The 27,845-nt window shown below is 34.8% G+C and overlaps 2 protein-coding genes across 8 annotated transcripts in view; both read left to right on the plus strand.

Moving 5' to 3' along the window:
• LOC110100628 overlaps positions 1-20,762 on the plus strand; it is a 31,487-nt gene extending 10,725 nt beyond the window's left edge. For 3 of the 7 annotated variants that reach the window (XM_020828217.2, XM_020828218.2, XM_020828220.2), the window contains 6 exons: positions 1,138-1,251; positions 1,798-1,929; positions 4,145-4,225; positions 12,447-12,563; positions 20,088-20,197; positions 20,262-20,762. In XM_020828217.2, coding sequence (XP_020683876.1) covers positions 1,138-1,251; positions 1,798-1,929; positions 4,145-4,225; positions 12,447-12,563; positions 20,088-20,174 — 531 coding nt within the window. In that variant the 3' untranslated portion in view covers positions 20,175-20,197; positions 20,262-20,762. Of the gene's footprint in view, positions 1-1,137; positions 1,252-1,797; positions 1,930-4,144; positions 4,226-4,874; positions 5,254-12,446; positions 12,564-20,087; positions 20,198-20,261 lie in introns of those variants that run through there. The other 4 variants (XR_002303574.2, XR_002303576.2, XR_002303575.2 and 1 more) reach the window with 3 other exon arrangements.
• A 4,923-nt stretch (positions 20,763-25,685) lies between these two features.
• LOC110100633 (CBL-interacting serine/threonine-protein kinase 14) lies at positions 25,686-27,527 on the plus strand. Its single transcript, XM_020828228.2, has one exon. The coding sequence runs from the start codon at positions 25,892-25,894 to the stop codon at positions 27,356-27,358; it is 1,467 nt and encodes a 488-aa protein (XP_020683887.1). The 5' UTR covers positions 25,686-25,891; the 3' UTR covers positions 27,359-27,527.
• Positions 27,528-27,845: the final 318 nt, after the last annotated feature.

The raw sequence follows: 27,845 nt of genomic DNA on the forward strand, positions 1-27,845 counted from the left end.
CTAAATCAAACTACGGGATACTTTTAATGAAAATTGTAAGAACCACTTCTAAAACAATCAGATTACTTCTAATAAAAGTCGTAAGACCTACTTCTAAACCCTACTGGCTACTTTCAATGAAAGTCGTACAACCCACTTCTAAAATAATCAAACAACTTTCAATGAAAATCATAAAACCCGACCCAAATTTAAACCTATGAGAAACGTTCAATGAAAGATGTAAGACCCACTTCTAAAATAATCGGGCTACTCCCCACAGAAGCCATAAGCCCCGAACCAATTCAAATAAATGGGTAACTTTTAAAAGAAGTCATAAACCCCAAACTAAATCAACTACTAGGTATTATAATAGATGTAAACCCCAAAGCATGATAAAATGATAACCCACTCCTAATCACTTCAGCTTATGTGGGATTCTTGAGAAGAGGCAACCCATTGCTACTAATCAGATTCTTTGGACACTACGATCAACGATTGCTAGTGTTGGTGGATTGGAACCTACGGTATATTCGAGATGACGAAACTATGAGATCTTCATTGGATTTAACTCAATTTCTCTCAGAACTGAGACAAACATTTAAAATTGTTCTTTCTTAATCAATAGTTTTGTCTTACGTAGTAAGAGGGGTAATTAATCTTGAGGGCTAGGCGCTCATAGGATGTAAGGACCTAGATCTAACTAAACCTTGATACTACCATCGGGGGAAATCTGGTTAACTACAATCTGCCTTAAGGAGAATGAAATCCTAAGTCTGCAAAGCAGGATTCATGCCTACGCAGCATTTTTTCTTGAGAAAACATTACACTTAAACATCTAGAGGATGGATATTTGCATATCCAATATGTCCACCATTTTTTAGTTCTAAGCTTTGGAATTTTTGTGAAAAGTTATGTATTTCTTACAAAAAAAAAAATATATATGACCAGGTATTACGACTAAATTCCTAGGTTTTTCTTATTTATTTTCTCAAAGATTTTCCAAACATTTGTAGGGTAAAACAACACTTGGAAGTTCTTTAACCTTTCGATTTTCTACCAACAAGTAAATTAAGTAGACTTTTGATTTTAAACATAGTGATTTGTTAGAAAATGCTTTCTTTAATCAAATCTAAACTCTCTTTTTGTTGTCATTAACAGAAAGTAACAATAATTGCCATGACTGTTACCAGCCCTGTTGCGAGAAGAAGATTGTTTGCTCTAATAAACAGCTTCATTGCTGTTTTTATATTTGCCGGACAACTTACTCTAACGGTAAGAGTTAGAGGTCTTGACCTTTTTGAAGGATGCTTTCTTTTCACTTTCTTCAACATCTTTATATCCTTACAGGGATTAATTTAAATTGTTTAACCTCATTGTATCTTTACCATCCCAATCTCAAGTATGCTGTGAAGTGAAACGGATGATCAGTGTATTTCAGTGTAGGTTATCAAAGCTATCATGACACTGAGCTCGCTTTTGGTGCACTGCCATTAAGTCATTTGTAATAAATATATTAAGCTATAAATATGTATCACAAAGCCTTAACAAAAAGTTAAAATGACGATTTCTTGAGTATTTTATTCTTCTCTCATTCTTGTTAAAATTCTGTAAATTATTATAATTATCACGAGTCAAAATTGTCAAACCTGTTCAATGCATAGGCTACCCAGCATATGACATTGATGCTAATTTTTATAGAGATCTTAGTTATTGTTCTGTAGGATTTATCATATTTCTTCCAATTTAGTTCCATAAATTACTTGAGTAATTCCTCACGAAACATATATATATTTTTTACTGATCCCTGTCATTTAATAGGGTCGCATTCTTACAGCTGCTGGTATCACAGTTGCTATTTGTGCAGCCCCATTTGTTGCGATTGCAAATATGGTTGCACTTGCTGTTTGGCCTACATGGATTACCGTGGGTGTCTCTGAAACCCTTAGAAAGGTTTGTTTTACATAACATTTTGCATTTTACCTTTTAATGATTCACTTTGAAGTGGTAGACCTAAGAGAAGTTTAGAACCAATCATGTGGTGGTTTGAATTCATTTACCTCTCTTTTATTTAGTTAATTTCATTCTAAGTTATTAGTTTTGAAGCCTTTGTTTATTATTCATCACAGTTTTATAAGATTAGTATTTCATTGTCTAAGAAATAATAATGAAATGCGGAAAGGTCTAATTGACGATGTAATTTCTAGGAACGTTAGTTTATCTTCATAAAGAAAGTGTTGGGAGACTGTACTTTCGGCAACTAGCAAGTAATGCCAGTCATCAGTCCAAACAAAATTTTACTTACCACAAAACAATTTATAACATTTTAGACAAATTTGGAATGAAATGTGCACTAAATTTATCTAAACCGGGAAGCTTAATTATGGAAATGCTTAAATTTGTTAAGTACCTAATATTGTTATTGATAAGTTGAGGAGCTATGAGCAATGCACCCTCAACCTCCTTTATCTCAATTCTAAAAGGTTAGCAGCCTAGGGTTGTCGATTTAGGTATATATGATATGATAAACTCGGGTTTAATATGCATGGTTGACATGTGAGTCTCTTCAAATGATTTGGTTTGCAAAATTGAATCACAATGCTTGATTTATTTGTAATATAAGTTTAGAGCTTCTTGTTAGTGTGAATGTTATAATCTAGCCCCGAGTGCTTAGAATGTCAGGGAAAAAATATTTGGTTGAATGGTAGCTAAATTCTTTTTTATTAATACTAAAATTTTGTAAATGTAATATTTTTTAAAATCAAAGAGCCACTTAAACATATTACCTTGTTTATTCTAAATCATAATATAAATCATTTTTATCTTATGCATTTAAAAAAATGCAACTAATGCTACTCTCATGTTGCATACAAATTTTTGGGGATTTTTCCAAAACATCAAGCAAGCATGATATTAATTAATTTGATTATCTATTGGTCCTATTAGCTTGTGATTGATTGCTTAAACTTGATTACCCTCTTGCATGATGAAGTCATTGCTTAAGTTCATGGTGAATTAATAATTTGTTAAGCTCTATTAAAGTACGAGGAATTTACAATTCAATGCCACCTGCATATCTAGTTCTACATCACGTCCAAGTTTTATCTGTCCAATTGAAGCCTCGAAGCCCACTTCTACGCATGAGAAGTCGTGTTCGTTCGTCCAAGCGTCGTTCACTAGTTTGGCCCAACCTTGCCTCCCTCGCACGTGCTGCTTCACTCACGCTTTGCCCTGGTCACTTGCGTGCTTCGCTCACACTCAATCTTTCTCTCTCTTGTGCTCGACCTCGCTTGCCTGCATAATTACGTCTATTGGACTGATTTCGGCTAAATTGGTCTGACCACCTATCATAGGTGATGGCTAAGGTTAGGATTGCTCTGTCGCCTTGTTATAGAGAGAGAATTTGATGAACTTATTCATTGAACGATGGTGCCTATTTATTGGCATAAATGACATTATGTATATAATACTCATAAAATAAAGGGGAGAATCAATATTTATATTTTAGAAAATTATAAACTTTCCTGATATAATTATTTCTGATATTGTTCCATAATAAATATCATATGCTCACACATACCTATTATATCATATAATATATCAAATATTGTACATTATAGCAACAAGTTTTGATCCAATCTCAGCTATGTTAATACAATCTTGCATGACTCAAAATTGGATAGAAAGATTGACCAATCCAACTTTATGGCTCAAAATCCTTTTTGATTTCGATTAATTTCTGATCTTCGAGCCCAATTAATAGATTTAATCCACATAATACTGTGTCCTGCAGTATGCCATACTATCATACGCATGTATGTTCCATATGGAGCCTTCCGTGCAACTAGACTTGGTGATGGATTACTTCTGCTTTTGGGAGGTCTGGGTTAAGATCCTTAAACGGGCTTCTGTAGTCCAATTTCCATTTGACTGATTTATCAGAATAATCTCGCCAAACTTGCTCTCAGATCTGGTGGTTGTGATCATTAATCTACTTGAATTAGAAAATTTTAACTTAAAAGGTTTTGAGGGCACTGTCATGATTAAACTTGTTATCAGAAGTTCTGAGATTCATCTTCTTTATTTTCTCTTTTGGCTTTTACATTTGAAACATGTTGCTTTTGTTCTACTTAATTCATTTTGCATGATTGAGTTGGTCTTCTAACAGGTAAATACATATGTTGTTACGAGGCCTGGAAGAGAACTCTTGTTCACTGTTGTTTCACAGGAGGAAAAGTACAAAGCCAAGGTAATACTTTAGGATATTATCAAATGATATGATCATATTAATAAAATAGGGTTCTTAAAAAGAATGGTGTCAAATCAAAGCTTCTTGCTTCCTAGTTTCTTGTAAATAAAAAGCTAATCTCTCATAATGTCTTTATCTAAGCTGTATTAAACTTTTCTTAATTCACTTGTGCAATATTGGAACATGCAGGGATATTGAAGCATATTACACTAGTCTGGCTAAATTATATAGTTTTTTAAAGATTTCAAAACCTTAGGGATCCTTTTATTTAATATAATTCTTTAAATTTATGCTCTCTTTACAAATGAAAGTGTAATTCTGCTTACATATATAGACCCTGTGCCGAACCCTATATTAGAGAGAACTGCATGCACGGAATGCACCTTTTTCTTTCAAACTGTTTAACAATGTATATACCTTGCGATGGATATGGAATGCATGTGCATGAAAATCCCATGTTTACATGGATTTACTAAGTTTTCTGTCCCTATCGTAGCTATATCTTACTTCCCAAAACTTGCTGAATCATCTCTATATTGGTATTGTTATACTCTTATCCTGCACTTCATCCTTGCTTTGAATCAGTTGAGTTGAATTGATAATTATGTTGTATAAGGAGTGTAGAAGTTCTTTTGTTGTGGATTTGCAGGCAGATAAAATAGCAAATGGGTGGCGATAAGAAAGATGCGGCAGAGATTGAGCACACCATGAGATTAAAGCAATGAGATGCTTCAGTAGTTCTTTAAATTCATATGCAGTCGTAGAAAATTTATGGATGTAAATGTTGGGAAAAAAATAGATTTTGCTTAAAATACTGCAGGTTTGGGTGATAGATGATTAGGTCTATTGTTGGAGCTTATAGACATTAAGGTGGAAGTTTGGAGCAGATTCCATGTAGAATAGTAAGAATACGAAAATGTTAAAGTAAATGTTTAAGTTTTTAAGATTATTGTATATTTGAAGTGCTAAATGGCAAGGTTGTGATGTAAGAGAAAGTAGAATTAGCTTTGACAACTAATACAGCCTTACATCAGAATTGCTTGCTGAACATGACTGGTAGACTAACTAAAGTTTGTCTTGATTTTCAAACTTAGTTTTATCTGTACGAGTTTGGCTGAAAGATTGGCTCATGCTTTCTATTATTTTCAGCCTTATTCATAGTCCTTGTTTGAATGCATTTGATCTTCCAGATTAGTTTATCACTGTTGACTAATTTAAAATAAATAAAAAATGAGATAGAAATCAAAGAGATGTATCACTTCATGAGTCTGATTTGGTCCTGCCTCAAGCAATTGAACTGCAAAATACACAACGCTTGACCACGATAACTGCCTTTCAGCAAATCTAAGCAATAAAAAAGGAAGAAACTGAAAAAAAAAACTTGCGCTCTATTCATTGACCTCGCTCATCCTTCAGCCCTTCACCCACCTACTGAATCCACTTCGAACCTCGCTTGCATGACCCACACTTCCCGCGTCTAAAATCAGCTGTCCTGTCCATGTTCGAATGTGACCCGCGAGCAACCCGTGTATTACATCGTTGCCTGTGCTCGGCACCCGCATGCCGGATTGACCCCACGTCTACTCTGCTCGACTAACGCCGTCCACGCCATACCCACTCTCGTTGATCTGCTTGAAGCTTTGAGCCGCCTTTGACGTCCGTTTCCAGCCCGGCAACCCTGTACCCTCCTCGTTCATTTGCACCCAGCACGCAGGGCATAGCCCATGTGCGAACCGCTTGTCCGTCCGAACTCAACTGCACGATTCTACTTTTTGTGCGTAACTATTACCTGTCCCTATATACTTAAAATTAAAGCTGATCCTCTTCTACTGTTCCTTTAAGATAGCGAGACAGTACTTCAAGCTATCTTTTCTCCAAATCACTAAGACTGATCCTTAGCAATTGCATTGATTTATGTAGTTAAACGAGATTATCATATAATTAAATAATAATAGTAATTATTATTCTTGTTGGCAATATAAAAAAACAAATAAGTATTATCAATTTCAAGATCCGCGCCGTGATCTTTGATATATGTGGATGTTTTCTACTTTGAAGACCTGTGCCATCGATTTATGATTTTGACGGATGATTTAAAATCTAAAGACTCTATGTCGTTGATCTTTGATTCGGGTAGAATTATTTAAAACTCAAAGACCCTGTGCCTCTGATCCGGGCATGATGAAACAACGACAAATGCTGTCCCGACCTACCGGCGGGGAGGGGGCGTCGAGAGACTGCAGAAATTGCCTCAAGACATTATTCAATTGGAGAGCAATTAAAATTGAATTTTAATTGATTAATAAAATGATTAAATTTAATTAATGAGAATTAATTAATTGAGATAAAAATAATTAATGAAAATTAATTGATTAATTAACTTTAATTAATTAAAAATCATATTGGTTAATTTAAATTAATCAATTAATTGAAATTATCTAATTTAAATTAATTAATTGATTGAAATTAATTAGTTAATTATAATTAATTAATGAAAATTCATTTGTTAATTAGAATAAATTAATTAAAACAAAATTGTTTGATTGAAATTAATTAATTAATCAAAATTAATTGATTAGTTGCAATTAATTAATTGGAATTAATTGTTTAATTGAAATTAATTAATTAATTGATATTAATTAAAATTTATTAATTGGTTAATTAAAAAATTTAAGTGCATTAAAAAATCTGAGATTATTTAAAATCCAAGAGCAATTAACAAATTTTAGAGCAGTTTAAAATTCAAGAGCTTGTTAATTTATTATTAGTTAATTATTTAATGCAATTGATTAGAAAATTTATTTTTGATTAATTAATTAATTAAGCAATTACAAGTGCCAAAAATGTTGACAAATAGTGTTTACATTAAGACTGTATAACTCAACACCAAATAAAACACTTTACAGTTAACAACAACTCTCCAAACTCTCCAACTCACAAACTCTCAAACAAAGCTCACAAAACTCTCTAAAATACTGACACCTTTGTAAGTTCTCCAATTCTCCTGTCCGTGCTCTTGCAAACAAGCAAATAAAACTCATTAGCATTGAAATTAAATTGCTAAGGCAATAAAAGAACAAGTGTTACACTAATCTACAATACTGAAAGAAAAAGAGCAGGGTATTGGTACAAGAAAGTAAGGCACTAGTACAATTAAGTAAAACATGGTAGTGTTACAAGAAAAAAGAGCAATGTACTGTCAAAGTAAAACAATTGCTGGCTAGTATATGTCGAACTAGTAAACAAACTGTTAGTAAATGACTGAAAATAAAAGTCTAGTGTCAAGCTAGCAAACAACTATAAGCTAAAGTACCTACGGGTAAAGTCTAATCTACCCAAAATATAAATTACAGGCTACTTCCAAAGGGAAGCAATAAGTCCTATCAAAATCTATATGCAACTTCTAAGGGAGTCATAAAACCTATCATAATATAAATAAAAAAAAGCTTAGTTTATAAGGCTAGATTGTAAGACCCACCATTGACTACTTTAAAAGGGAAGCATATCCGTTCTATCCAAATAATCAGGCAACTTCTGATAGAAATCGTTAGACATTCTTTGGGGAATTTCTAAACAAAACATCAAATCCTTAATCAAAATTAATGGGCAGCTTAGCATATTGGGCTAGGCTGTAAAAACCACCAACGGGCAACTTTTAATTGAAGTTGTAAGACCCACACGTTAGAAAAATTGCTAAATAAAGTGCAACAACCCTAAAACCCAAACAATCAAAATGAATGACCAGCCTTACTATAAAGTAAGGTTGTAAGACCTAGTTTCAGGTTACTTTTGAAATTCATGAGCCATAAGACCTACCCAAAATATTTAGTCATCTTCCAAAGGAAGTTGTAAGACTTGCTATTCGGGCTACTTTTAATGAAAGCTGTAAGATCCACTTCTAAAACAATCAGGCTACTTCCAATAGAAGCTGTAAGCCCCTAATCAATTCAATTAACTGGATAACTTCTAAATGAAGTTATAACTCTCCAAATTAAATCAATTACTGGATATTCTAATAGATGTAAATCCCAAATCACCTTTTTCAAAGCTAAACCAAATCAACCTATATCTAACCACTTCAACTTACTTGGGATCCTTAAGGGAGGGCAACCCATTACTGCTAATCGGATTCCCGAGACACTACTATAAATGATTGTTAGTATTGGTAGAGTGAAACCTACGATATACTCGGGATGACAGAACCATGAGATCTTGATCGGGTTTACCTCCATTTTATACCATAATTGAGATTAAAATACTTAAAATTTATTCATTCTTAATCGTGAGTTCTCTCTTATGCAATAAGAGGGGTAACTAACTATGAGTACTTGTGCTCATGGGAAGTAAGGTCCTATATCTAATTAAACCCTGATACTATCTTAAGGGAAATCTAGTTAACTAAAATCTAACTTAAGGGAAATAAAATCCTATGTCTGTAAAGAGAGATTCATGCCGATGCGCCGTTTTTCTTGAGGCAACAGATTTCTAGCGACTCTGTTGGGGAATACTTATCTCTCCATTTCTGGATGAAAAGAGAATTTATATTTAGTCTCAAACAACAAAAACATCTAAAATAAATATAGATGTTTATTACATGCTCATATTTTTTTTTTCCAATAGAATTCAGGTTTACTCTAATCCCTTCAAGTTCTATTGACAGTTTGCTGAATATGACGCTTGTGAAATCATTCATGACTGTGAAATTAGACGAGGGAGCTAGAGTACAATTCCCTCAAGTCATCTTGAACACAAGCTATGCTGGAGCAACCAACCAATTCAAAACTATTTTTGAAGTTATGTAGTTCCTTCCTGAGAACAATGTTGACAAAATGACTGTCAAGGGTGCTGCTATGAGGCTTACTGAAGCTGATAACGAAAAAGCTCCCAAGAGATCTTCCTTATTTTCCAGGCTTTCTATAACACTTGCTACTATCCTAGTCTTTCAAAAGAAAACTTCTGTTCCCAAGATGAAGTCTGTTGTGGTTAATCCAGCATTCCAGCTAACCAGAATATGATCTAGAATGAAGCCCCCAAAGAGTATAACATTGAAACTCCTGCTGCAAGCATCGTTAAAAAGCCAATTATCGTTTTTTGAGCTAACGGCTGGGAAACACTCTTCTCTACTGAGTAATAACTACTTCATATTGAAGCAAACATCTCTCATGGAAATGACTTCGAGTCATTGAAGTGGGTGAAAAGAAATAGCGCGAAAGGTGAAATCAAGAAGTCTTTTTGGGAGACTTCTTGCCAATAAAAGTCACTAAAGAAGGAAGAATTTGCATCTTTCAAAATATAAAAGATACTAAAAGCTGTCAAAGATACAAACTTACAGAAAAAACTAAGAAGATCTGGCAATGAGGTTATTTCTTCAAATACAGCTCATTCCAAACTAAGAAGGTTTAGATGAAGCCTTATAAGGAGGGTATTAAACGTTCTCTTTACTATGAAGAGCCAAGAAAATACTATCCTAGTATGGGTCAATACCCATATTATGGAAGAAAACAGATGAATGAGACTTTTGATAGCCTATACACAAAAGGCTTTGTCAAAAAAATATGATAAGCGAAGTCCCCAACGATCTTAGGGATATTAGCATTCGAAGGCATATTCTGATGCTGGTGGTCATTAGTATGTAGCCACGAGAAAACGACAAATTTGGGTTCCAAAGAAACCCAAATATCCGGAAAACCGTAAAGGGCCGCTCAAACCTCAGGTTCAGAAGTTATCCTCCAATAGGAAAGCTTATGTTGACAAGGATGTCTTAGAAAGAGAAGAGCATGATGTTGATAATAAATCCCCCGACTCTACAGTTATATATTGGAAGCAGTGGTCCCAACTTGGAGAGGATCTCCAGTTGGATGAAAATGACAACTATTACATATATGTTGAAGAAGTGGAAATGTCTATTGATCCCATGGACATTGAAGTTGTCCGAAGGTTGATCATGTACCTGATCAGTTTAATCAGTGGAAATACACTTGTAGAAATACAGCTTTAAATCTGCAAAATGAAGAACAACTGGAAGATGATAAAAAAACAGGCATCTCTTGTAAATAGAACTCCACAACCAAAATAAGTTTAGGAAGAAGAAGCTGAAGAGGTTGTAAAGCGATTGCAACTGGAAATTCAATCTATGCAACAAAAGAAAGATAAAAAAATCAATCATTTGAATGCTCGCCTTGATGTGATGAGTAATATGATGAATTTTAACATAGTTATAACTAGATGAAGACAATAATCTAGAGTTATTTGTTGATACAAGTTGGTAAATCAATGGTAATCATATCCCAACATTATTTTGGAGGATGATTAATGTGGCTCCTATGAAAATTGGGTAAGTGATCTTTATACGAGCACCATCATTCTATTATTCCCGACCATGAAAACTTCTCTTGCCCCACAAACTAGTATTAATTATTAGTCTAGATTGATCATTGGAAAAGGCTAGGGGATTTGAGAGTTTTTCTGATGCGCAAAACTTGACATAAAATATTAGCGATGCTTGTTGGAGTGGCATGCATTAGTTGTGATTGTATCCATTAAAGGAGGGTTGGAGATCAGGGAGAAATTGCGCAACTAGAAATTTTCATTCTTTTTTTGTTAGAGGTAGGGCCAATAATGAAGAGATTGTATTTGAGTAATTCGTTCCATTTTTTCTCTCAATGTGTTTTGTTACACTTAAATTGACATACCATTTTTTTGAAGAGAAAATCTTTTATAATAAATATTGTAGACTAGGGGATATTATTATTTTTTTAAATAGGTGGAATGATTAAAGTCCCACATCATGGCGGTGTCTTGAAACATGATAATGGAAGCAATGGATGGGTCAAATTTTTTTTTTAGGAGCCAAGTAAAATCATGTTAATCCTAAGCTTGTGATTTTGAGAGCATGTGGGTGTCATTGCTTAATGGAGAAGCATCAAGGTGGAGTTTGCTATTTGAACCTACAAGAAATCGAAAAGCCCTTGACTACAAGAGATGGTTGGTGCCATTAAAAATGATGGTGATACCGATGGTGGAGGATTTTGTCTCATGAAGAGGAAACGTAGAAGCCATGACACTGAAATGGGAGAGAACCATAGAGTTAAAGAGAAACTAAGATCATGTAGATGAATAGGTCAAGTATGCTTGCTCATTTAATGAGTACGAGCAATAAGGTTGGGCACAGTCATTGTCTTGTGTAGGAGACAAATATAGCAGCGAAGGCTAAAACTACACATATGTTAAGTGATACAATACAATGAGCGCTTACAATAAGAGTGCATTTAAGTCCTCCGCCGGAAAATTGTTGCATGGATGAGGATAAGTTCACTGATCCTGTTCCTGTAAGTGAGCAAGGGCACATTATTATAGTGAATCGTTGTGAGCAAGGGGCTGCATGAGGCGCAAAAGCAGGGTAGCAGAGTTGTGTTGCGAGCTGATGTGAATGTGAAATTTTAGGAAGATGATTTGAAGCAGATTTAGAATTGTGGCTGTAATAGCAATTGTTTTGAAATTAAGAACATTCTATTTATCAAAATGAAAGTTTAAACTGAGATGAATGACCTGGATTAACTTTCAGACTACAGTTTTCAAAATTGAGGACATGTGGCTGTGTTATCCAATGTTCTCTTAGAGCAGAATTATCGCATATATAGTAGTTAAGGTGATTAAGTACTTGTGAAAAAAATGCTTCTCATTTTATGATTGCATAGAACATGATAAAACATAATCTGCACAAAAATGCTCCTCGTTGTCAAATCATGCTAATTTTTCTTTGTCACACCTAAGTTTGGTATACCTCCAAGAAGGCTTAATCAATCAAACCTCACTATTATGTCTAAATTCTGCTTAATATTTTTAGAATATTCTCAAACTGTTTTGTTAAATTAAAACACTAACTAGTTAATAAAAGGAATATACTACATTACTGAGAAAAATCCCTCCTGATAGTTGTCAGTTGTCACTTTGCCGGACACTATCAGGTAATGAGTTCTGAGTTGATAGAACTAAAGCAAGATTTATCCTTAGGTTTTTTAGATCTTTACACAGTTGCTTGTTTGCATGACGGAGAACTTTGTGTTATATCCTGAGTATTTAAATATGTGGTGTTAGATAATTTAGCATGTTCTCTGGTATTCCATCTACATTTTTTTTTGCTATTTAACAAATTGTTAGATATATATGCATTTACTTGTCTACTCTTGGAACACTAATGGTGTTCGGAAGCATGTTGCAGGTCTGCATAGACGTTATTGTTCAAAGACTTGGTGATGCAACTGCTGCTGCAATTTATAAAATACTTTTTGGAAACCTTAACAAGGGGCCATCTTCAGTTTCTATTTATGCTTTACCGGTATGTTAGTCTTTCCCAGAAACTTAATGTTTGCAGTATTTTGGTTGCAATTATTGTGTTTGCTAAAATTGAAAATGCTGTAGATGTCTCTGGAACAGAAAGTGTTCCATTTCTTTTCTGAACAATGGACACCCATTTGAACTTTACATTTAGATACTCTCGCAAGGAACACATATTGGTGAATATTAAGTTTTAAGGATTGAGTAAGTCAATTGAAGGTTTCTTTTGAAATTCTACCTACAATTTATTACTTGTAATCCAGAAATAGGTATTAGGGGGTCATTTGATGACATAAATTTTAATAAATTCATTTATGTAACTGAGAGTAGAGTTTCTTGAAAAGTTGATGCTCTAGCCCTTGACCAAGCACACCCTATTGCTTCATGTATTGCAATTCAATTTCAGCCTCATTCGCCAGGCTGTTTCGCTCAAAATTTCTTTTGAAAATGTTGATTAATGAATCTCCCTTTATTTGCCTATTAATTTTCATGCCTTGCAATATTTGGTTCGTTTGCTAGGATTTTGGGAGAAAACAATTGCTTACAAGAAATTAGAAAAGAATTGCAACTTCCCTCAGCTTTGATCTCGCAAACTTATCGACTTTTATGGCAGTAATTGGGTTAACCACCGTCTAGCATGTTCAACAACTCCAAATTAAGGTTAATGAGCTTGCTTAATATTTTCATGTTTAAGAGTTTTTTTTCCCTACTTAACAAGTCCTTATGTTAGAATACATAATGTTAGGTACTCAGAATACTTAAAATTCATGCTTAAGCAAGTGGGCATAGAATATTCTTCTTACTTGAGTATTTTCAATGAATACAAATGCGATATTAAGAAACATTATTCATAGTGCGATTGTAAGAAACATTATTCATAGGAGTGATGGGAATGGGTATTAAGACCTCAGTTCACTCAAGGGATTTGGATGTCATTACATTCAAAATTTAAGGTGCCTTTGCTGTCACCATAGCATATAAAATTTGATCCTAGCAACAATGTTCATAAAATAATTATTACTCTACTCCATAATCATGGTCTTATCCTAATTATTTGGGTTTTGGCATTATTAATTTTTAATTTTCATTAATTTATGCTGAGTGTTGTTTGAGGTCTTAGGCCTATTTTTTGCAAATAATTTTGAATTTCTATCCATGTAACTTTAGATCAACTCATTTTTCTTCATTATCTTTTAACACTAATTTTATTAACCCGTCTAACAACCATATTTTCTATCCTTCATTATATTTGTCCAAACTAATTAGGTTATTTTTAATTACTTTATCTTTAATAGATATCATTCGAGTTGGTAATCTAATATAATCATTTTTTATTTTATCCTTCTCAATTTTTTCATATATCTATCTTAATATTCTCATTTCCATCACACACTACTTGTATGTATATATGAATTTTTATAGCCCAATATTTAGATCCATAAAACATCATCATCCTAACCATGATTTTATAACATTTACCTTTAAGCTTCTATAATGTCCTCTTATCACAAAAAGTCATGCGACATTTCTTTATTTTATTAAGGCAACATAAGCACTAGTGTGTGAAGAAAGGATGAAGAGAAGCATATCTCATATTGTCAAATTAATTGACTCACCAAGTTTGAAATATCTTCCAAGTAGTGAAAGTGAATTTTCACTAGCCTAAAGTTTACTCCCATGAATAGAAGAATGCATTCAAGAATGGAACTCTTAAGTTTCATTAACACTAAAAAGGTTTATCATGAAGGCACCTTGCATATTTGTGGGCTCCGAAAATTCGGCCCCGGCCTCCGCTTGCTTTTATTATTCGGCGAGGGAGTTTTAACGAACTAAGTTCCGGGGTAAATTTTGGAAGGCAGATGGGTTTGTAGATAAGACACTACCCAGAGATTTCGCCCGGTTAACAATATTATAGGATAATATGGAATGGGTGAAAGAAGATTAAGCAACCTTCAAATGACTACAAGATGCATAATCCTTAGCCTAGAGAATAAGGAGGTTGCATAACTAAGTCATGTAATTCTGCCCGTAGAGAGCTGAGTCTGGGAGTAGAGTGATTTTTAATCTCTTATGGGATTAGCGAACTAGAATCAAATTAATTTGTATTATTTTTCTGATGCTTTATTAAATAAAATACCAGCATGCACTCTATTGCCTTTTGTCAACTATATTTAAAGTTGTGAGTCAACTAAATTTATATATTCTTGTCTTTTTTTTTTCTTGTTTCTTTATTGAATAGAATTCTTGCATGGATGTTGTTGTTTTTGGTCTACTAAAAAGTTGTTTATTTACTTGATTGAAAAAAATGAACTTGTTTATTTTTTAAATATGTATTTATTTATTTGATAGTTGTGGTCAATTATAATGAGTAACCTCTTATATTCTTGGACTTCTTTTTGAAATTGAAGTATTTAAAATGATTTGAGCATGTTTGAATTCGATTCTTGTTTGAAATTATTTTGACTTTACATCCGAACCTGGTTCAAGCCAAACATAGGTTCAAACTAGTTTGAACCAAGTTTAAACCTTGTTTGAACTAAGTTCGATCTGATAACGAACCCCTCTTCTCTTTCGCATGCACACTACTATCACAAACAACTCTTCTCCTTCACACATTGTCGAGTTTGTCAACACTTTCTCTCAATGAGTTCCCAACACAAACATCTCTCACCTTCACATATCATTGGTTCCTTTGATTCCTATCTCCAAGCGAGTTGCCTTCATGAACACCTCTCAACTTCACACCCCGTTGGTCTCATTAATTCCATACAAAAGCGAGTTTATGTTGCGAACATGTCTCACCTTCACACGCTATCGGTCTTGTTGATATCTTCCCTAAAGGAGCTCTTGTCGTGAATATAGCTTCACACGTTGTCAATCCCGTTGACGCCCTAAGCGAGCTCCCGTCATGAACTCCTCTCACATTCACTCGCCACTGGTCTAGTCCTGGCGAAGCCATCCCCCATTGAGCTCTAGTCTCTTCCCATCACAATCTCATATTGGCTACTCCCATTGCAAGCAATGGCGTTCACTGGCGAACAATGACTTCACTCAGTTTTATTCCATGTTGAAACAAATATTTGAACATATGTTTGAATGAGGTTTGAAGAAGTGTTCAAACTTGAATCCATTTGAACCAAATTTATTTTTGATGTCTTTCAGTAAGTGTTCAGCATATGCAAGAGGGAGCGATTCAAGTTTGAAAGGAACTTTTAGATATATTTTTTCATGAAAATAAATTCGGGTCACATTTCTTTAATTTTCACCATTATGAGGCTTATAAAATCAAAATTCTCTATTGTCATCCCCCTTTTTTTAACTAATTTAATTTCAGATCTAATTTAATTGATTGAAAGTCTAAGCTCCCAATATAAGCTAAGAGAAGATATATGTATATATACACCAACAAAGCTTTTGAGCAACATCATTATTAGTGATGTCAGCTCTGCCATAAATAAAAGCTCAAAACATGACTATATATAGCAACTCCTGCCATCCACTTAATAAAAAACGTAGCATGAAAAGATAGACCTTATGAGAAAATTTGTATTTTATATTTTGAACTAGGTGTCCAAAATAAGTAATATTTTAGAGTAATTAATAATAGTAAAGAAACCAATATTTTTACTTGAAATTGAAAAATTAAACTATTGAAGTGAAAATGGTCAAAGGGAAAAGCTCATAATAATAAAAATAGTTGATGGTGGAATCAAAATGTGCAAGAAAAGATAAAAAATAAGAAGTTTTGTTATAAAGATTGATTTAGATGTAAAAACTCTAATAATTGAGAAAAATATAAAGGTCCGTAAGGAGTCTAAGAAAGTGATGTACGATGTAAAGATTTTAGCTTTTAATAATTTATATAATATATTAGATATTAAGGTGGACGAAAAATATATGTATAAGTTAGCCAAAAAAAAGATATAAGTAGTAAGGATTTAGTTCAAGTGAAGTTCATTAAGGATGAAGATAAAAAACTACTTTTATTAGAAGAGGATATTCAACAAAGGTGGATGAGATATTTTGCTAAACTTTTCAATGAAGATTGTGAGAATACAATAGACTTTAGTGGCCATAGCACCCTAATTGAAATAAAGACGTGTTTTTATCAGAGTATTAATTAAATCGAAGTTGGAGAGGCTTTAAAGAAAATGAAGTGTGAAAAAGCTGTTGGACCTAATGATATTCCAATAGAGGTGTAAAAATGCTTAGGAGATGAAGGAATTTTTGGGCTTACTAAACTTTTTAATATTATTTTGAAGACTAAAAAGATGCCAGATGAGTGGAGAATGAGTGTTGATTCTTATTTTTAAGAATAAAGATGATGCACAAGATTGTGAGAATTATAGATGAATTAAGTTAATGTGTCATATTTTAAAACTATGGGAGAGAGTTATGGAGCATATGTTACGTCGTGGTACTAATATTTCTCAAAATCAATTTGGAGTCATGCCAGCTAAGTCTACTTGTACATTTGTTGAGAGGTTTGATGGAGAAGTGTAGACAAAATAAGGACGATCTACATATGATATTTATTGATTTAGAGAAAGCATATTATAAAGTTTCAAGAGAAGTGTTATGGAGAGTTTTAGAAAAAAAATATGATTAATAATGCTTATATTGAAGTCATTAAGGATATGTATGCAGGAGCTGTTGTGTTCAAACACAAGGTGGTTTGACCAAGTATTTTCTTATTTTAGTTGGATTACATCAAGGAACATCCTTAAGCTCGTATCTTTTTTCTTTAGTCATGGATGTTCTCACTAGATATTTGCAAGAGGATGTACCCTGGTGTAATTGCTGAGGATATTCTTGTTGTTGATGAGACTAGAGGGGAGTTGAAGGTAAATTTGAATTATGGAGGTAAACCTTAGAGTCTATATATTTTTGTTCGAGTAGATCTAAAACCGAATATATGGAATGTAATTTTTTTAGTAATAGATCTAGTGGGGGGATTGTGATTTTGGGCAATCAAGTCATTAATAAGAGTACACATTTTAGATATCTTGGATCTATTGTTCAGAGTGATGGTAAAATAGATGGGGATATTATTAGTAGAATTCAAGTTGGATGGTTGAACTGGAGGAATGCATCGGGGTTGTTGTGTGATAGAAAAGTCCCCCTCAAACTTAAGGTAAAGTTCTAAAAGATGGTGGTGAGACCTATAATGCTTTATGGTTCAAAATATTGGCCATTAAAAGGGAAGTATAATATTTAAGTTAAGTGTTGTAGAGATGAGGATGCTCAGGTGGATGAGTGGCTTTACTCTTAGAGACAAGATACGAAACTAGCATATATGTGAAAAGGTTGGAGTAGCTTCAGTGTAAGATAAGATTGGAGAGAATCTCCTTAGATGGGTTGGTCACATAAAACGGCGGCCTTCCGATGACCCGATTATGAGAGTAGATGTATTAGATTTGGCTTATGTTAAGAAAGGTAGAGGTAGATTTAAAAAGATTTGGTTAGAAAATATTAGAAATAACATTTCTTTATTAGATTTAAATGAGAAATTGACTCTTAACAGGGCACAATGGAAAAAAAAAGTATTCATGTAGCCGACCACATAAGTAGTGGGATAAAGACTTGATGTTGTTGTTGTTGTATTGAAGTGAAAATTTTCTAAAAAATTGATGTAAAAACTGTATTAGGTCATCCAAAATTACGGATATGTTATAAGAGTTAAAAAAAAAAAAAGTATATGATAAGGAACTATTCAAGGGAGTCAAAATCGAAAGCTATGTTATTACCTAGAAAGGCGCATAGTAAGAATTAACTGCTGCCTAGTTGAGTCACATATATGCATTTGGTCCCATCATTTCCTCGTAAAAAAATTGTAGCTATACCGCCTCTTGTATAATCCATTTAAATGTCGGGTATAGCACAAAAAAGATCTAGTGATATAACCGAAAAACAAATTTATAGCCATGGATATTAGTGAGCGGCACTGAATAGAGAAGTTAAGCATCAATCTGTAAGGAAAATAAATCCAGGTCCGCAAAAACAAGAAGAGACTGGTTGAAGAGGTGGATAATTCAAGATAAAATTAAAAGCATCACATTTCCATTAACCGAAACTCTAGAGCCTAAGAAGCTCTCATAAATATTAATATGCAGGATCATCTAGAAAATATATCAACTATCACCCAGCATAACCAAAGCCAGGAGAATAAGCTAGTCCATCGTGCTTGGCACATATATCACATTATCTTATCCTTGAAGAGTAGTTTCTGAAGCATTAGGAAGTTTGGAGAACACAAGGTCATCATTGTCCTACCCAAAAAGTAAACCAAAACCTTTAGTAATAAGTTCATAATTATTCCAATATCAAGCCAATTACGGGCACTAAAAGTAACCCACAAATTGCACATCAACATAGCTAACGAATAAAACTCAAGCCGAAATGAGGAGGCCCATACAAACACAAGATATCCACCAAGCATCTCAACAGAGAATGCCCTTTACAAATCGTGCTAGACTAGGAATTGAGCTGCATATGGATTCCAGAAAGAAGTATCCACAGATGCTGCAAGCAAAATCAAAGGATCAGTTAGGACAAATTATGCTTGTCTCTACGCTATGAGAAAAGCTGATTTTGTAAAAGATGCTGTGAGTACTATATAATTATTATACACTAGTAAATTTGGTTATTAAAAGCTATTTTCAACCACGAAAATTATTCAGAAGTAAGAAGAAAGTTAGCCAATCACAACTTTGCTTTCTGAAAAATAACATTGTGAAAAAGCTTGTCCAAAACAAAACCTGAATAACCAAATCCAACATTTGATGAACAGCCATGGGATCCATCAATCATTCCAACTTCCAATTTTTGAGATATAAGATCGAAGGTGCAAGATTAAAAATATCTTACAATATTGAACGGTTGAAACTTTTTATTGAGGTTTTGCTCAAGTATTAAATTGAAAACATTAAATATGATATTTGCCAAAAATGGAGATTATTTGGATGTAAGGTATGAATCATCTTCGGATTGGAGGGGTAGTCCTGTAACAGATTTTTTGCATTGATTTAACAGTCTTGTTGAAAACCAAAAAAAAAAAAAAAAAACCAATTTTTTTGTTGCGCTATGAACGTATTTCTAATGCTGCATGTTTAATTTGTTAATTAAGCATTGTGCGCCTAGCAGCATACTTACAGAGTTCATGGCTTAAAAGCCTTCTGAGACTGCCATCAAAATACTTTCTATTCCAAATTTGAGAAAGAACACAAAATTGGGAAAACACATAATTTAAACTGATTTAGGCTTTGTTTGGGATAACTTTCTTATTGTTTCTTAAAACAGTTTTTTTTTTAATTTTCTACTAAAAAATTACTTTAAGAAGCAGTAAAAAAGCTGTTCCAAATAAAGTCTTAGTTGTTCTGGCTATAAGAATCAAGATCACATGCTTCAAATTTCTTAACATAGATGGTTATTATGTTCTCCATGCTTTTAAGGAATTTCCTCAACTAAATGGATCTTATGGATAAACTTTCAAACTAATTATGATCAATTCATTTCTTATTTTCAGTTATGCTTTTTGTGGTTAGCCATTGCGTATCATTTGGGTAATCGCCAAGCCAATCTTGCGATGTTGCAGGCTACATCTGCTCATTAGCTTCGTTAAAAAATATAAAGAAGGTACAATTTCGTAAACTGACTTATCCTTTGCAATAAGTTCATTCTCTCAACAATTTGCTTGCAGGTGAATCACGCAGGGGGGATTGCCTGAAATTACACACAAAATTATATACAACTTGATTTCAAAATAGAACGTTTACTTCATAAAAATAGCCATAGTCTACACATTTTGCGGCAACATCATTAGTTTTATTTAAATATTTATCAGAACATTCACTTTACATCCCAAAAGTTAGTAGATCCATGGTACTAATTGTAGGTCCATTTAGCTGTTATTATACTGGTTTCGTTCTCTCATCTGTTGGGCTACGTGATATTGTGAACGCAGGATAGGAGGTTTTTATATTGAGTAGTTTCAATTTCTGACTCTGCTGAGAGCGCCCCAAGTTTTTTGTTCCATATTGTAATGTCATGAAATTCCATATGTGATGGGCCAGAGCAGGAGATTTGTGGATCTAATTAGACTGGCTAAAGATAACCAACTGGAATCCATTTTTATAATGTACTCTTTGACATTAATTTATGCGGTTTAAACTTTCTGGTCAAATGATGTTTAGATTTTAAATACTTATAATTGATATTTTACTTGACATTTTTTTTATCTAGCAATAAACTTTTGGAGTGAACTTTGAAATCATCTAAATTATATTTTCTTCATATTTATAACTAAGAAGATTTGGCTTGACAAGATGAATTAGGAAAGATAACCCGAGTTTAAATAGGATTAGACTAAAGTGTTAAAAAGATAATTAAAATTTTATTTTGGTCATTTGATGGGTTAAATATCCTTAAAATTTTATTAGGGTTTATGTAATTAAAATGAGCATTTCAATGAGATGAATATAATGAGTTTAAGATGATTTCATTTGAAGTTTTGTGAGGTAATGAGATGCTCAATAAACATGTTATGACCAAGTGGAGTACATTCAAATTGTTTGATGAGGTGTTTTGATTTTGATCGAAATGGTTGGAATAGTCCTTATAGAAATTTATAAATATGTTATTTTCTTACATAGATGAAGAGTTTTTGGTTAAAAGAATTCTTAGACATGGGAATTCCAAAGATTTTCTTACCAATACTTGTTGATAGGTGTTGATATATGTCATCAATCAATATAGTAGAACAACATGGATGCTTATCAATGATATATGCTGATGCTTGACATTGGTTATTGATTGGCATCTAATGTTGTTATCATCATTGTTAGATGATAATTTTTAACCATAATCGATGCTTGCCATTACTATTACCTAATGTTAGTTGGTGGCCATTGCATAGTAGACATTACCCAACATCGATCATTGGTTGATGTTAATGGTTTTTGCCATTGCATGATATTGTCAATCGATGTACGATGTTCGACATTGTCATCACTTGGTGTTAGTTTTTGACTAGTATTGACACCCATCATTGCAACTACTAGGTGCCAACTGTGGAGAAATGTTAATGCTTGATGTTGCCATTGCTAGATGTCGTCCATCGATTAACTTTGATGGTTGTTGTTGACCAACATCAATGGTAGCCAGTGTTCATTACTTAATACTAATTGTTGTCTCCATCAGATTTTGATCGTTGTTCAATGACTAGACTTTTTGCCATGGCTAAGCATTACGATTGATAAATAACAGTGCTTGACATCATCACCGTCAAACATCATTTGTCGATCAATCTCATCACAACCATTTGATGTAAATTGCCAACATTTATTGCATGTATTGATTGAGCATATCACTAGTCATTGTTCGACCTCTAATGTTTCTAGTTTGTTAGCTAGTCCACTGACTTTCAATGTCGTTGGTCATCTATATTCAACACTTATCTTTTTGGTCGTTCAATGTCTATTTTACTAAGAGAATAATTGAGCAAATGCTAGATTTCGTCCGATTGTCCAATGCCTCTGAACATTTCACATGCATAATTGATTATCACTTAATATCTACCTAACATTGTTATCTGATCTGTGTTAGCCATTGAAGTTGGATGACAATCATTACGATTGCCTTATATCCCCTCATACAAGAAGAATGATTAAATCAATTGTACAATATTGCTTGACCTCGAAAATTCCTAGTCAATTGATGCTTAATGCCCATTGATGTCCGATGTTACTAGCCATTGTTGTCATGGGACCTTCCTTATCTCTTAATGTATAGTAGATGTTGACGTGTGCTGAAATCTTCCATCTCTTGAACCGCCAAAGAATACCTGAACTGTTTACCTCCCTTTTTTTCTCCCTGAGAGACAATGCAGTGAAAATAACCACCGACAGCCACTATCATTTATTGCCTATCTTTTTAGTTGCTCAATCTTCCTTTTAGGGAGAACAATCGAGTAGTCTTATCTATTGTTGCTTAAATTCTGATATTCCTCACATTGACATTCTATGTTACTAGCCACTGATGACTAATGCTTGTTCTTCTTGGCTTGCTGGTCTCGTTGTTTATGAGAAGAAAGATCAAGTCAATCACTCAATATCGTATTACCTCCAATGTTCATTGTTAACCATTAATAAACTCCCACTAAGTATTGGTGGTTGATGTTCACTAGTCATTAATGCCCAATGCTCGTTTTGGTTGCCTTTCATTCTATAATTAGAATAACCGAGTGGAATGCATGATGTCATGGGAGGGACCTTTGATATTTTGTGTCATATGATGCCCACAAGCTTCCAATGCTTCTCGATTATCAATATTTAAAGTTTATCTTCTTGGATGCCTGATGTTCCTTTTTATAAGAAGAATGATAAAATTGGTCACACGGCCCGGCCTTCAAAATTTTCTTGACAATACTAGTCGTCAACACCTAGTTTTGGCCTTCCTATTGCTGGTCTCCACTCATATAAGAAGAATGATGAGTTGATTGCCTACGATCACTTTGCCTTCCATCACTCAATCTAAATGTTTTAAATGGTAGTCGTCTGACGCTTACCAAATGCCCATGTTTGTCTTTATTGCCATTGATGTTTTATGTTTATTTTTTTCAAGTCTTTTAATCTCCTCTTCTATAATGAGATTGATAAAGTAGACCATCCAATATTGTTCGACCTCTATGTCATTTTTCATCGATTATAATCTGGCTCCTACTAATGATCAATATTCGATGTCCATTTTACCGAGGTCATCTGGATTTTCTCACTTTGAGATTTTGTTACTAAAAAAATATCGTGCTACTCTAAACTTTGTTTTTGAAAATTTTGCAAGAAGATAAATTATTCATTTATCGCTGTGGATATTTCAGTTTGTAAAAATAATTGTGGTTGCAAGCAGTTAATGCTGTTGATAAACATGTAGATAGTATTTTATATATGATTTATTTATATAATATATTAAAATTTTAAAATTTTAATATAAATAACAAAAAAAGTGATCCAAATTATTAAAAAAAAAAAATTCTTAGCGGTCATCTTTGATCTGTCAGCTCAGTCATAGAAATTTGTAGCATGCTCCAATCATCAGAAATGAATACTTTCACGGGAGAGCGACATCTGGAAAACTGCTCGATTCCAAACATGACCGGCTTCATTCGCAGCATTTGTTCTCATTAAAATAATCTAGTGGGGCTGTTTTTTTTTGGATAAAAAAAAGGAAAGAAATATAGACTAAAATGAAATACACATAAAAGGATTTAGTGAATTTAAAATAAGTATATATAATTATTTTTTTTTATTTAAACTAAAATGTATGCACTATAATCTCAAATGATAACAATGGCAATTGACTTATAAGTAGCGGCAATATTAACCGGTCGGGGGTGGTTGGTGGCTAGTAATGGGTGGTAGTGACAACTAGTGGGGGTGATAGTGATGACAGCGGTCGACGGTCGACAGCGGTCGACGGTCGACGGCCGTTAATGACCGCAACCTACGATCGGTGATGGTTGGCCGTGATCTTGTGATGTTTAGCCGCGATACTAGTGTTTGGAGAATTTACAATGTGTTTGATAATCAATCAAATATAATGGATTTTAAATATATCAAAATTGACTAAAAGTGAATTTTATGTACTTTAAAATTTTATTTTGTATTTTCTTTTTATTTTAGAGTAACATTAATATTTTCAAAATCCTTTTATTTGAAATATTTTATAATAATAATTAAAAAGTTTATGGCTTTGATTTATCCTAAATTTTAAATGTATATTTTAATTTATTTTTTTCAAAAAATTTTATTGAGTTTGACCCCTAAATTAGATTTGATTGAGCCTAAGAAATCTTTGGAAGTGCTAATATTAAAATATATAGAATTTTTTATTCAGCAAAAATATATACATAGTTGCAAGGATTTGAAAACCGGACCGGACAATGAACCGGAAAAAGAAGAGGTTAGCGGTTCGATCGGGGTCGAATCGGGGTCGAACCGGATGATGTAATAAATATTTATTATATTTAAAAAATAACCAGATATTTAATTCTAGCAGAGGATTTAAAATCTATAAGCTTATAATTGGCAATATTTGGTCTTCATTTGAGATAGTGTTTTGACTATGCTCATACACATATATACAACTAACAACTATCAAGACATCAACAAATTTTCTCACAGAAAATCATTGAATTTTTATTCAAAAAATTATCAAATAAATTTTTAGCAAACTTTTTTAACAATAAAAACATTCTCAAAAGGAACTTACCTAGTCTTCAGCAGCTCCATGCTTAAGCAAATCATGGGGCTCTTGCTGATCATAATTATTTTTGCTTACAGAAAAGCTTCGCCTTTGATCGGCAGTGGCGGTGATGACCAGAAGCCATACATCGACTGTGCTGCTAAGGAGCGAGCAAACCTCCGGGTTGGTAGCCATTGTTGACGATATCATCTCACATTCCAAATCAGAGAAAATAGAAACCCCTAAATGCATAAAAAAGAATGTGCAAGAAATCTATACAGATTAAAGACTTCAGATTCTGAAACAAACCAGGATGTTCGGTGGTTGGCTTGTGGTTTCACGAACTAGTACGCCTGCAGGAGGAGATGGGGTTGGCTTCTTGATTCGCGAAGGAGAAGAATGGAGACGGTGAGTCGAGAGCTGCGAATGAGATTTTTTTTTTCCTCTGTTGCTCGAAGCCGAAGAGTCGAGAGCGGGATGCGAAAGCGGGATGCGAATGAGGGTTTTTTTTTTCATCTCCGCGTATTAGCTTTCCCTCCTCAAATCGTTGCCGTTGGATCTAGATCCGAACCGGCCGGTTATCAGACACCGGAACCGGTTCGGCGGTCAGACCGCCGGTTCGAACGGGTTTATCCCGGTTCTCAGCGAAAGAGGTTCTCATTTGAACCTTAACCGGCCGGCTGGCCGGTTCGCGGTTCAACCGGTTGAACCGGCCGGTCCGGTCCGGTTTTAAAAGCCTTGCATAGTTGTTAAAAAGTAATTTAATTTTATTATTATTTGAAATATTAATTCAATTTATCAACTTCTAGTCATTTGCAATTTTAGGTATATTCTTTTATTTTTTCAAAGCCTTTAAAAAAATACAAATGAACAGCAGATCGTTGAAGGCATCAGTTCGTTTAATACGTCTGCTCACAAATTTCAAACAAACCTATAAATATCTCTCTCTTCTATCGTCCGTAGACTTCCCCGAGAAGTCCGTGCTTTGTTGCAACCTCCATTAAACAAAGAGAGGAGAAGCATCTTCCCCTCTCGCTCTCCTCCCTCCTTCACTCAATTTGGAGCAGAGCTCGAGTCGTCGACGCCCAATACATGACGGCCTCCGGCGTCGCCCCGCCGGAGGCGCCGGCAAAGATCATCTTCGGCAAGTACGAAATTGGCAGGCTCCTCGGCTACGGAGCCTTCGCCAAAGTCTATTACGCCCGCCACATCCTCCAGGGTCACAGTGTAGCGATTAAGATCATCAGCAAGGCAAAGGTTATCCGCGGCGGCCTCGTCGTTCACACCAAGCGCGAGATCGTCGTTATGCGCCGCCTCCACCACCCAAATATCGTTCGACTCCTCGAAGTCCTCGCCTCCCGCTCCAATATCTACTTCGTCATGGAGTACGCCAAGGGAGGCGAGCTCTTCTCCCGCGTCGCCCGTGGTCACCTCTCCGAAGACCAATCCCGAAAATTCTTCCACCAGCTTATCTTCGCTATCGCCTTCTGCCACGCGCGCGGCGTCTTCCACCGTGATCTCAAGCCTGAGAACCTCCTCCTCGATGATTCCGGTAATCTCAAGGTCTCTGATTTCGGCCTCTCCGCTGTGGCCGAACAGATTCGCTCCGACGGCCTGTTTCACACGCTTTGCGGTACTCCGGCTTACGTTGCCCCTGAGATTCTCTCCAGGAAGGGCTATGAAGGGGCTAAGGTCGACATTTGGTCCTGCGGGGTCATCCTATTCGTTCTCAGTGCTGGATATTTACCCTTCAATGATCCCAATTTGATGGCATTGTACCGTAAAATCTACCTCGGTGAGTACCGATGCCCTAAATGGATTTCTCCCGAGCTCCGTCGGCTGCTTTCCAGGCTTCTTGATACCAATCCGGAGACAAGGATAACCGTGGAGGGAATTCTGAATGACCCCTGGTTCAGAAGGGGGCTGGAAGAGGGAAACATGTTTAGATTGATGAGATTCCGGGAGGATATCGAAGAACGGATTGCGAGGATCGAGAGGGAAAACGATGAGGACGACGACAGAGATCTCAATGCCTTCGATATAATTTCCCTTTACTCCAGATTTGACCTATCCGGCTTCTTCAATTCAACCGTTAAGGCGCGGAAGCGTTTCGTCTCGGCCGGGCCTGTCGATGCGGTGCTTGTGAGGGTGGAGACGGTGGGAAGGGAAGAAGGGCTCGTGGTTCGCCGGCGGCTGAGGAGTTTGAAGGGGCGTGGCGCCGCCGCCGTGGAGGGTTGGATGGGGAACCTCATTGTTTGGGTGGACGTTTACCGTCTATCGCCGGAGTTAGTGATGGTGGAAGTAGAGAGAGGCGGCGGCTTGGAGGCAGCGCGGTGGAGCTTTGAGTTCTGGAGGGAAAAGCTTACCTTGGGTCTGAGAAGTTCGGTGAGCGAGCCGCCGACACCTGTCTGCGCGACGTCCGGTGAGTTGTCGAGCGGCCCGTCTACACCGGTTACCGGAGGGGCAAAAAGAATAGGGTCGGCGAGCGAACCGGCGTCGCCGGTCTACGTTGAGGAGAAGGTGATGTTGGAAGGCGAACCAGCGATCAACGGCAAATGAATGATATTGTTCCCATCTTAGTTCGACCGTTGGAAGGCGCGTGATGGTATCTACACATGCATGGATCAGACTGGCTCATATCCTTGCATTATTCTTTATAAGTGTAAAATTTTATTATGCATGTATGTATGCACACTCGATGGTAATGCATTAAATTTTTTTTTTTTGGTTACACGGTAAGTTTTTTATTATAAAAGAAATTTTGACCTATTTAAATATATTTAAGTAATGTATGTAGCATTGGATTTATGTCAATGTTTTTAGTTGTTTTTTTTTTAATGATAGGGGAAATTTTGACCTATTTAGATCTCAAGTAATATATATTGCATTGGATTTTAGTCAATCTATCTTATATCATGATGGTGAGCTTTAAGTTTTAGAATAATCAAAATTAAGTCTTTAATAGGAAACGATAAGATCCTGTAGGACAAGATAATTCTAAGATGTCGAACCATCGAAAATTGATTGATTTCTTTCTTCTTGTATT

The sequence above is a fragment of the Dendrobium catenatum genome, unplaced genomic scaffold (assembly GCF_001605985.2).
Source record: "Dendrobium catenatum unplaced genomic scaffold, ASM160598v2 fragScaff_scaffold_1056, whole genome shotgun sequence".
Lineage (NCBI taxonomy): Eukaryota > Viridiplantae > Streptophyta > Magnoliopsida > Asparagales > Orchidaceae > Dendrobium > Dendrobium catenatum.